General features: G+C 37.1%; 1 protein-coding gene across 3 annotated transcripts in view; it reads right to left on the bottom strand.

Annotated features, from left to right (window-relative positions):
* Positions 1-12,042, bottom strand: part of PPP1R9A (protein phosphatase 1 regulatory subunit 9A) — a 135,137-nt gene that overhangs the window by 54,644 nt on the left and 68,451 nt on the right. For all 3 annotated transcript variants that reach the window (XM_069006868.1, XM_069006867.1, XM_069006869.1), the window contains exons 3-5: positions 8,583-8,715; positions 7,969-8,089; positions 2,455-2,559 (exon numbers count right to left, since the gene is read on the bottom strand). In XM_069006868.1, coding sequence (XP_068862969.1) covers positions 2,455-2,559; positions 7,969-8,089; positions 8,583-8,715 — 359 coding nt within the window. The remainder of the gene's footprint in view (positions 1-2,454; positions 2,560-7,968; positions 8,090-8,582; positions 8,716-12,042) is intronic.

Raw genomic sequence — 12,042 nt, 5'->3', positions numbered from 1 at the left:
TCTCCACAAAACAAGAGGCAGGCACGGCACTTTTTGTCACACATCAAGAGAAAAACAGTCAGGAAGTTAAAAATAACTTATTTTCTCTCATATCTAAATTCATCAATATTAGCTCTCACTTTCTTTACAAGCAAATGTTTAAGCCTGTACTGAAGCCAAAACATCAAGCATCCTGAAATATCTATCTCCAAAAAACAGCTTTCTGGAACCATTTTTCATTTTGTGTAAATAAAACCAATGTAGAGCATCAGGCAACAAAACAATCCAGGACTGGATCAGAAGCTAAGCCAGAGCCTGTGCCACACAAGGCTTGGCCACCTTGTCACATCTCGCTCCCAGCCTACCACAACCAGGGAAAAAACATACATTTCTCAGCTGGCTTGCATAAAGCAGAAAGTAGTCTTTCTGAGCATTTTTTCCCATGAAGTTTAAAATGAAACAAAAAATTGAGGAAGTTGCACCAAATTCTACCCATTTCTTTCCTCTAATTAAAATACACCTTAGTAAGACACTGCTAACCACATGGTATGCTCTTTATGTATGCATTATTAATATTTTACTATTATTTTATATTGTAACTCATATAGTATTTAAAATTTATTATTAACTGAGGTTTTTTGGGGTTTTTTTGGTCTAGTTTTGACACTAACACACTGGGTCATTTTTTCCATGAAAACTCAGTATCTTAATCTCACAAGGAAAAATGTAGAAACTCAAATATCTCTGATAAATGTTACCTGTCAGAAGCCAATGATCCCAGTGCACAGGATACTCAGTGCACTTGACAATGTGAGCTCAACAACAATGAAGAAGTACTTTTTTCAGTCCCCCATTTTGTGACAAGGGTCTAGATCGCAACCAGTCTCACTGTAATTTATTTCCTCAGAGAAGACTGTGGGAGTTCTGCATGAAAATTGTTTTATGTTTCTTCCTTCCTCCATTACTATCCCATGGAAGCAAGTATTCTATTCTATAACTTACGCAGTAATAATTACACAGACTAAGCTGATTATAAATGTACACAATACATGTGTTTTATGTGACTGCTTTCTTTTTTCCTCTTTCCTTTTGAACTAGAACATCAAACACAAAATATACATAACATTTGCTTTGTGTACACAGGAACACATTATTCTCTGTCATAAGGATTTTATGTTTGAAGGTCCTAACTGCAGAAAACTTAATAAAATATATACTCATTTTCATAGCTAAGTCAGTAGGAACACTCACAGCATGTGTGAGTCTTTGCAGAAATAGTAATAGTGTAACTTCAACTGTAAATGTTACACAAAAACATACTCACCCATAATTACACTAGTTTCTAATAATTTTTTTTTCCTAAATAACCTCTTTCAAATAAAAGATTGATCAACCACCCCCAAGACTCTTTTGCAGAATTCACATCCCAGCATTATTCCTCATTGTTATGCAGGATTAGCTATGGAATTACAGTGGAAGTGTGCCTGCCAGCATATAACACCACCATCTGAGAGGGTCTGCATATATTACCACCTATAGTTTAGTCATGGTTCAAAAGAAGTCAGCTCTGGACTCATTAATTAAAGAATTCAGTTGTATTCCCTGGAGAAGATTTTGGAAGAGAACCAAAAGGTGACTACAGAATGGCTGCAGCTTTTAAAATATGACAAAGATATTTTTGGATTTATTTTGTAGAGTTGAATCTTTACTGAAATTAACAAGCTGTTGAAAAACTCCATGACTGAACAGGGTTTTAAATGGCAAACCAGTTCATTTCTAGGGAAACAATGTTCTTATTAATGACATTTTACAGCTTTGCACTTATATTAGTCCAGAAGTTTACCTGCAGTATATGTTAGATTTTATAGTCTGTTCATTATCTTATGGATTTTTACAGGGACACCTTTCAATTAACCACAGTATAGGAGCAGAGGGAAACACACAGATGGTGCTGGGAGCTCAATTAATTTATGCTGGGATGTTATTTTCCTCACTTTGGTAGCTGTTACCACTATGGCATCCAATACTCTCCTCTCCTCTGTGTTGAGGCGGCATCTGAGGCACCAGAGTGCCCATCTCTTCCTGCTCCAACCCTGGAGCACAAACGTGGCCAGTGTCCCCACAGGAGGAGCAGGGAGGTGAGCAGTGGCAGCAGTTTCCATCTGACCAACACCCATGACCTTCATCATTCCAACTAATACAAACACCTTGAAGCCCATGCACATCTAGACTTGTGATCAAGAGCATAGTCATCATCTATCTGAAATTTTGGCTTGGCTTGGTGGTCATATGTTAAAAATCTAAGCCAAAACAAAACTGTAATACTATATTTGATCCCTCTCTAGGGATCAAAGGAGAGAAGACACAGAGAGGTCCAAACCCCCTGATTCTTCCTGGGTACACTGAAAGCCCTGTGAAGGAAGCCAGGTAATCTTAAGTATTAAATTACAATTTTTTTCCTTCTAAAATACTCACCTGACTTTCTCTTTGGTGTTTCTAAGAACAGTTGCAGCAAAATTTTGTGTAACACCAACGAGACTGATGCCATCAACTTCCACAATTTGGTCATTCACTTGGATCCTTTCAGGGGAAAAACACAAATGCAAAAATAATTGTATGAATTCTTGTGAATTTTCAGAAAAACTTAGCATAGAGAGATCTTTCTAGTGTGATTTTAAACAAAAGCTCAGTCATAAAAGGATTGAGGTAAATATGAAAAAGAAATCATTCCTTGCAAACAGACATCTCATAAATACAGCTTCAAAGTTACCGTAACATTTAATATCATCAATTAATTATCAAGTCCCTTTCCTTGTATAGAAATAGAGCAACACAAACTCTTGAATTTGTCATCTGAATTAAATTAAATGAGATACTTGAACAGCTCTTTTATCATTCTTTCCTAAGCCAATCTTGAAAAACATCATAAGACACAGCTCTGGCATTTCATGCTAATGGAAAAAAAAATGTAGTATTTAACTAAAACAACCTGCTCATCTGTGGAGAGAAGAACTTATGTATCAGACCCAGCTGTGACATAATCTCTTAAAATATTTCATCCAACTTGTTCCAAAAAGATGAATTCCCAGTGTAAGTGTGATCTTGATGCACACCATCATAAGACCTTGGACTGTTTTAATGAGGACTCTCTTTTTGAAACCAAACACTTATTTACTGCTAATATACTTTTTAATGCAGAAAAACTTAAGACAGAATGAAAGTCATGCTGCTTTTATCTAAAGCAAGTGCTGCTACAAAATCCCTAGAGCAGGCACTGGACTCATCTGGATTACAAATCCCTGGAAGATGACTGCTATACTACTCTTTAGAAACGCACGATCTCTAAGAGTTTCAAAATAAAGCCCAAACAAACACATCCAGAACTATAAAAGGGAAGAATTTTCAAGTACTTATATGAATTCTATTGATCCAAACTACAGTTTACAAAGCAACCAAGAAATAGGTATGAAAAAATCCTAATTAAATACCTAAATTAATGTATTTAACATCTTAGGATATATTAGTGATAAGACTAATTTTCAAAGAACAACAGAGGCTTCAACAGAATGCTGAAGTATTATGACATGGAGCACTAATTTCTCTGCCAAGTCTGAGGAAATGCTTTGCAGTGTTACATGTGTTCAAGCAGTATCTTCTGTTCTTTGGATTCCAGTGATGAGTAAGAAATACAGTATTTACTCTTTGGCAGCCTCACACCACAGAATGCCACTGTGTTCTAGGCAGGATCTCCCTTGAAAAAGGAAGCCTATAAACTCCTATATTGAAAATCATACCAGGCATTTTAATCTCAGAATTTTACTTCAGTTTTCACTGAAATATTTAAGAAATACAGCAATCACACTAATATTTAATTTTGATTTTTTTTTTATTTTAGCAAACACAGAGTGCAGTTAGATGGCCACAGGAGTACCCAGAAAAGAACTTTTAAGAAGTTGGTGCCCACTGAGTGGGAAACTGTCACCCTCTTGGCTGAAAATAGTGGAAGAACAGATTCCTTTGAGATGACAACTTACCTACAACACTGTACCTCACTATGCAGTGGACTAGCAGTGTTCAGTGTTCAGATACACAGGTTCAGTATTTCAGGTGATGAAACATCATCTTAGAGAACTGTTGCCTGCCATTTCGTAAGCGGCTCTGTATTGATTCAGTCTAATTCTATTTGTCCTTCAGGCATATTTTGTATCTCCTTACTTCTTGGTTGTATAGCTCCTAAATTAACTTCCAACTACTATTTTTATAGCCAGTGTTCTCCAAAACTCCTTTATTTCTATATATACATACATTTTAATTATATATAAATATACGTGCATATCAACATACAAAGAGCAGCCTTCCCGTTAGAGCCCACTCCAACAGGAGCTCCAGGCCTCCTCTGTCTCTCAAATCTCGTTTCAAACACAAATGAAAAATTAGGCTCAGGTTGCCAAAGCCTGAATTATAGACATTTTACTGCTTTTATAATTAATAAAATTGGTAATTCTTCTGATAATTATTTTCTAATGCTCAGGACTTTAAACTCTGCCTGCAGATTACAGTGAAGTAGAAACTACAGAAGCAAACCAACTAAAGCTGAAAAAATTATTTGCACAGTTGCTCTGTATGATGAACTGAAAAATTTAATTTGTGCAGAGAAAACTTCTAGAGTTCAAGTTAGGAACTATGTAATGTTTCAAAACTACTGCTCCCAATGTTATCAGAGTACTTTAAAAAGTGAATGACTCATCACCACAAAAATTTGAAAGAAGCAGCTATGGATTCATTGATCCAGGAAAAGATTTTATTTTTCATATTCAGTCTAATGGCTGATTTCCTATTTTTCACACTATTAATAACCTCTCCTAATACTTACCAACATGCTTGCCTTTGGATCCATCTTGAAGCACCCTCATTGGTTAAGTACTGGCACACAAAACCTTTAAATATGACAACTAAATGCTACCTGTTTGTCTGCAGCAACATGAATCAAGCCAGTGGTGTTAAATCACTGAGAAGCCCCTTTGTACAGATTTTGTATTTCAATGGGAGACAAGTACTTTATATCATAATTTCATGGGTCTTTCAATAAAATATAGAAGCTATCCTACAGATACTGTAAGGTTTTAAATTGTAGCTTCAGAAGAACCTGGTTGAAGATTGCTATGCAATTATTCAGAATATCTGATGCAACTGTTGAAATAGTTTTATTTTCTGGAAGGAGATTTTGCTTTGCTATCAGTATTAATGATTAACTAGGCTTTTCATAAAGATGAAGTTAACAGGACCCTTTACAGTTGATGCACTTTATTGTGCAGAACTATCTGGTCCTGACTGAGAGGATTATATATCCCTTTCCCAAGTGAATGATCAGTCAGGCTCTCAAAGAGAAAATCAGAGTCCTATTTCTCAGCTGACTGAACATTCTGCCAGTTGAAAACCAGCACAAATATTAGAATGGTCAAAGAATGATATTATTTTTTCTCAGCTGACAAGCTCCTTTCAGATGCCATCTAGGGAAATGAAAGAAGAGACTTGTGATGGAACATTAACTTCTGTAGCCCACTCAAACATGTGAATAATGAGAGGAAAAGAAATTACAGATCTTAACAGAGCAGCAGTGAGTGACGGATTTTCAACCAGAGAATTTCACAAATAATACCAGTCGTGAGCTTAATGCCTTCTGGCTGAGGTCAAGCATACCCTTCAGAAAAACACTCACTTAAATTCAAAGTAATGGATAAAGTCATGACATCTTGAGGTGTCAGCTTCTTCATTTGCCTTCATAATTTTTAAGCCTATGATAAATCAGTACTTGGCCTTCAACTTGATATCTTATTGCCAAGATCTGTAAAGATACCTCCAAGCCCAATCTAGAAGACAATATACTTCAGTAGCAATGTTACTAAACTTTGTGACCCCCTGCCTTCTACAGTCTTCTGTTTAAATTTTTGGGGGGTTTCCACAGCAGAACAACTTTTTGCCTCGTTGAAAAGTTAGAGGTGTTCATCAACAAGGAACATGTTACTGCAATATATTTTTTAGAAGATAGCATCAACATCTTAAGAGTTTTTTCCTATTCTTATTGATAAACAATATTTTCATATTGTTTCTAATGCAACAACACATTAATGGTTAAAATCAGAAAATGAGGATGCATATAAGTTGATTTAATTGCTTAAGTATCAGAGAAGTAATATTTTATTGGCATGAAAATTTACATAGTTATGCACTAGGACAAAACGACAAATTGTATGGGTTGGAAGATATTTAAGAATACTTTTCATTATTAAATGATTACATAGTAAAGTATTTTTCTATCTCCTAACGAGAAGAGGTTGGCTTGGTTGTGGCAGGTATTGTACAATACACAGATTGGCAGGTATTGTATAATACACAGATAACTGTGCCCCATATGATAGGAAATATTTTATGTTCAAAAGGAGTTATTTAGCCTGCACATACCAAATAAGCAATTCTAGAAGCAAGCAGGTTTTATACGAGCATTTTACAAGACTACACACACCAATCCACTTCTTTAGTGGGCAAGATTTATGGTATGAAGAGCTTCCTACTTCAATTAATTAATGTACTTTCAGTGCTGTAGGTGTGAAAACTGAACTCTGGAACAGAAGACTATCCAAAGTAAGAAATATAAAGTAACAATCTGTGCTAGTAAACTTGAAGGGAGTGTATTTAGTAAAAGTTCAAACATTCAGGTACACTAATTATTTCCCTAATCACAGAATCATCAAGGTTGGAAAAGATCTTCAAGATCATCTGGTTCAGCCATCAGTGTTGCAGCTCAATCACTCCTAAACCACATCCCAAGTGCCATATCCAGATGCCTCTTCAACACTTCCAGAGACAGTGACTCCATCACCTTTCTGGGCAACTTAATTCCCATGCCTTTCACTCTTTCAGTGAAAAAAAAGTTCTAATATTTAATCTGAACCTCACCTGACACAATTTAAGGCAATTTCCTCTCATCCTTTCACTTGAGACATGTCAGAAGAGACTGACCCCCACCCAGCTACAACTTCCTTTCAGGTGATTGTTGAGAGTGATAAGGTCTCCCCTCAGCCGCCTCTTCTCCAGGTTAAACACCCCCAGCTCCCTCAGCCACACCTTGTAAGACTTGTGCTCCAGACTCTTCACTAGCTTTTTTTCCCTTCTCTGGACACACTTCAGCACTTCATTGTCTTTCTTGTAGTGAAAGGCCCAGAACTGGACACAGCACTTGAGGTGTGGCCTCACCAGTGCCGAGTACAGTCAGGGGACAATCACTGCCCTGGTCCTGCTGGACACACTAGTGCTGGTACAGACCAGGATGCCTTTGGCTTTCCTGACTACCTGGGCACACACTGGCTGATATCCAGCTGCCTGTCAACAAGCACCCCAAGTCCTTTTCTGCTGAGCAGCTCTCAAGCTGCTCCTCCCCCAGCCTGTAGCGCTGCCTGGGGTTGCTGTGACCCAAGCGCAGGACCCGGCACTTTGCCTTACAGAACCTCATGCAGTTTTCCTCAGCCCATCAATCCAGCCCATCAAGATCTCTTCGTAAGGACATCAAATGTAGAGAGATCAAATAATCAAATGTTGAACAGAATTCTTTTTCTTAAGTATTGCCTATCCAAAGCTAGCTTGAAGCCAATAGAACAGGTGGGAACTCAACACCTTTAGAATCTAAACTGCCTTCAGAAGTGACACAGAGTTTGGAATCGCCCGCTTTGCTCAGGCTAAAGCATCTGGGTTCTCAGCAGTCACAAACACATATCTTTGGCAAATTTGTTCTTCTTAAGCAGTGTAAACTCATGGTACCAATTTAGTGTCTTCTCATAACCACATCAGGTACTTGGATCTTACAAATGGAGTCTCCAAACTTTACAGCTTGGATTACCATGACATACATTAAGCAAACAACTATTTCCTATGAAAATCATAATTTATAGTAACTATTGCTGAGAAAATTTCCAAATACAAAGTCTAGTTTACCTGCCATCTCTTTCTGCTGTCCCACCCTCTGTTACTGTTTTGACAAATATTCCCAGTTTTTCGAGGCCTGCATCGGCTCCAACTCCCATTCCAATAATGCTTATGCCAAGTCCATCTTCATCTGTGAAAAAGGCAAGAGAAAGCAGAAACTTATTACATTTGATCTGTACAGTTATTTGGTCGGTAAACATTTATACTTTGGTTCCTCTTGGCTTTCTGTGTCAATAATGCTAATATTATTTTGCTTCCGTTTAAAAAACCTACGTGACTGCCATTTTAATTACACACAAAAAATATCATCTGCAGCCTTATGAGGAGCTTAGAACAACAGTCAAGATTTTTACTCCTCCAGTGAAGAATGAATATATCACAACAAACACTGTGTGAAATCATGTTAATGGAGTGTCACAAAACAATTCTCTTAAGAAGGTAAAAACTGCCTGTCTCTGGGATGCTTCTTTAATTCCTCACTGAACAATTCCTGAAATCCAAAAAGCCAAGGTGACCACAACAGATTCATGGAAATTCAAGATAGGCTCTCTAGGCATGTGCAGACTTCCTTGAACTTGTAGGTCAGTGTCCCAGGAAGTGGAAATGGCAGACAGACACCATACCTTTTTCTAGTTCAACTGGGAAGAGCTCCAGCTTTTCCACACGCTTCTCAAGTTCATATTCAGCTGATGCAGCCACTGGGTCAACTTCATCATTTCTCCTGTCATAGTCTTCATTAGAATATGTATTGAAAACCTGTGGAAATAGATCACAAATCATTCAGCTACCTACTCCAAAAAGACTTCCAAATCATTAAATTACGTACTGCTTTAGTCCTGTGATATTGCAAAGTTTGAAAAGGCTTTTAAAAAACAAATTTCTCCTGCTCATTTGAACTACAGGTTTTTTAATTTGTGCTTTTTCATTCAAGGAAGTGCAACTATGGTTGCAAAAGTCAACTGAGTGTAAGTTTTTATCGTTTTTGATTATAAATTCAAAAGGTGATCTTTAATGTATGTGTTGGTCTATGTATAAAAATATTAAAAATACTTAACTCATTAAAAATGCACTATTAAGAAACAACAGAGTCAAATACACTGAAATTATAACCTGTATAGTGTTTGTGTATTAGTCTTTAGGCCTTATGAAGTTCCGGTTCGCATTCATCCAAAGCTCGACCAGAAGATTACTAATCTACATTTACATCACCTATGGATATCATTAGAGATTATGTTCCATATGATGTATTAACTTTTTTAGAACTGCAATATATACAGCCATGGGTATTTTTTTAAACTAACCAGGTTTACAGGTTTATTCTATCTTCAAAGCCGTAATTTAACAGTGACTGGATTAATCTGATTATATTATTTATGCTACTTACTATCATAATTTCAGCATGGCCTTTAATCAGTGATTATTCAGACCTTCAGAAACATTAGTCAGGAAAAGCTATTTTCATATTTTAGAGATCAGAGTTTGCCAACCTGATTCATTTAACTGCCTGCACTTGGCAGTAAGGAAAGAATATGTGTTATTATCAGTGGCAACAATTTTACTGAGCTTCAGTCCCATGGATATATCATATTCATCACTTCAAATAAAGGAAAACAATTTTCCACATTTTCTTTTCCTCTTTTACAGACAACCTACAGAAGAGACCATTGCGTAGCCATGTTTTCCTTTATCACTGTTCCTCTTAAAACATAAAACACTGCACCCTGCTATGTAGCTATACAAATATTCTGAAGGTCTTCAGAAGCCTGCTCTTTTACAGCCCTGCTTGGAGGCTCTGTCACGATGTCCCTGGATGGAGTACACATGCCAGCTGGCTGCCCAGTCCAGTGACAGGAGCTGGGTCATTGCCACCTGAGGTTTCACCTGCCTGAAAAGCTGTTCATTTCTTTTAAATAGTAAATATATTAAAGTTGAAATACAAAAATACTTCTAAATATTATTGTAAGTTTATTAACCAAAAAGCCCTCTCAGCTTTATACAAAGCAGTGGTTTAAACAGAAAAGACAGTAGTCACTCAGTGGGAATTTTAACTCTTGTATTTCACATCAATGTGAAACAATTATTTTCTTCTTCCAAGAAGACTGAGATGATAAATGTTTTACAAGAATTCACAAACCTATCTCACATCGATTTTTAGTCATTATGATGCAAGAAAAAGGCTGCTTTAACTATATTTTGCTCCTAGAAAGCCTACATAAATACATGCAAAGCCTAAGTAAAATAAGCCACAAACTGCTGTCCAATGCCGCTGAACTTTTTATGCTGCTGTAGTATCTCTAAGATTGGAGAAAAAAAACACTGATGCAGAAACAAGTAATAAGGAGAGATGCAATTCGAGGCCACCATTTCTAGGCTGACCAAAGAAAAGACAAAACCAGCTGGAAAAGCCATGAAACAGCAGTGAAAAAGTGGTACAACCTCCCTAGCAGCTTCCTTTCTCTGTGGTTTGCTGTCAAAGGCAGCATTTTTTACCCACTCTGCTCACTAAGGGTTCCATGTTCAAGCCCAACCTCCTTCATGCTGCCATCAACCAAAATAAGGCTCAATCATTAGACTGAGACCCAACTAAAACATTACTGAGCTAAGGTTTGACTGCAAACCTTTAGCTTTGAAATGCAGCAGTCATGCAAGCAAGTACGGGTTATAAACAACAGCTGTGAATTTAGCTTGAATCATCACATTTATTAACATGATCAGAGAGATCCACACCCCAAATGTGAACGGAGATGAATTGCATCAAGGTAAAGGGAGATACTACTTGCTGCAGACAAAGAACAGCTGAGAGAGAGGTATAGGGGAAAATTATGTCATAAAATGAGTATATTTATTTCTGGATTTCTTTTCATCATGTTAATTGGCACCATTCTTTTCCTTGTGTTCAATGACTGGCATGAGATTATTGTGGAAGCAGTTTTAGATTTGTTGCAAAACAACTGGATATGCTTCAGGATAATTTTCTTTGAAAGCATCAAATCATATACTGAATTCAGTTTGGGATGATCTTTCTTGAATCAGACTAGACAGAAGAGATAGCTTCTGTACTCACTGTTTTGGAATATTTTGATGATCCCACTAAAAGGGAACTAAATATACTGTTGGTAATGAAAAGTTATCATTATGTCTCCAAATACATCACACCACTCTTACCTAGTACCTCACCCAAGCATTCACTCTGAGACTGTAGATCACTGATTGTATAAATCTCTATGTTCCCTACCTGGCATCAATTCACTGTCTTTTGTACACTGGTCATATAATTTTGCCACTTCCTTCAACAAGGCAGTTGTCTTCCCCTGACTAGGGGAAGAAGAAGAAGGATATTCTTGTATGTCATTTATCTCATTTAGTACGATCACTTTTCATGGTTGACTGATTCCGTTAAATGAATCTCTGGGTGTTAAACTGAAGAACAGTAAATTTGTGCTTGGAAATTTTCTATCTTTGTGAAACAGTCTATCCACCAGAGTAATGAAGTGCTTGCTCAGTACAGTCATGAGAACTGTCACTCAAGATTTTACTGCGCTAAAAATAAGACAAACATTTATAACTTCTTCCTCAAAGTATGGTTAACGTGATTTAAGTAGAACTATTTCACCACGTCTGTTGCTGTTGTGCTTCCCAGGGTGTGCGTGGGATTTCAGACTCATGGGAATTCTCCCATTCCCTGTCATTTGACAGATCTGGTTGTACTGCCACTCTGGCCAAGTACCCACTACAGTAAAGTCACAATCACAGAATATGCTGAGCTGGAAGGGACGCACAATGATCACCGAGTCCAACTCTGGGCCCTGTACAGGACCATCCCCAACAGTCACATCATAAGCAAGCTCTTTTACATGAAAATACAGTATAATATCTTAACCTCTTATTTTACCACTACAAGTATTTAGAAAAAAAAAATAAGTTTCCATAGAATCCACTTGTGACATTTTCTAGGATTTACAACAGCACTCATGGAAACAAAAAGCCAACAGTGGTGACATGTTGAAAGAAACCCTGAAGAACTGCTTTTAACAGAATGTACTTCTGTGTTCTCTAAAGTGACAGAAAAAGGGGTCATCAATG

The sequence above is a fragment of the Aphelocoma coerulescens genome, chromosome 2 (assembly GCF_041296385.1).
Source record: "Aphelocoma coerulescens isolate FSJ_1873_10779 chromosome 2, UR_Acoe_1.0, whole genome shotgun sequence".
Lineage (NCBI taxonomy): Eukaryota > Metazoa > Chordata > Aves > Passeriformes > Corvidae > Aphelocoma > Aphelocoma coerulescens.
The sequence above is the reverse complement of the archived record's forward strand: the minus strand, read 5'-3'. Positions and strand labels throughout refer to the sequence as shown.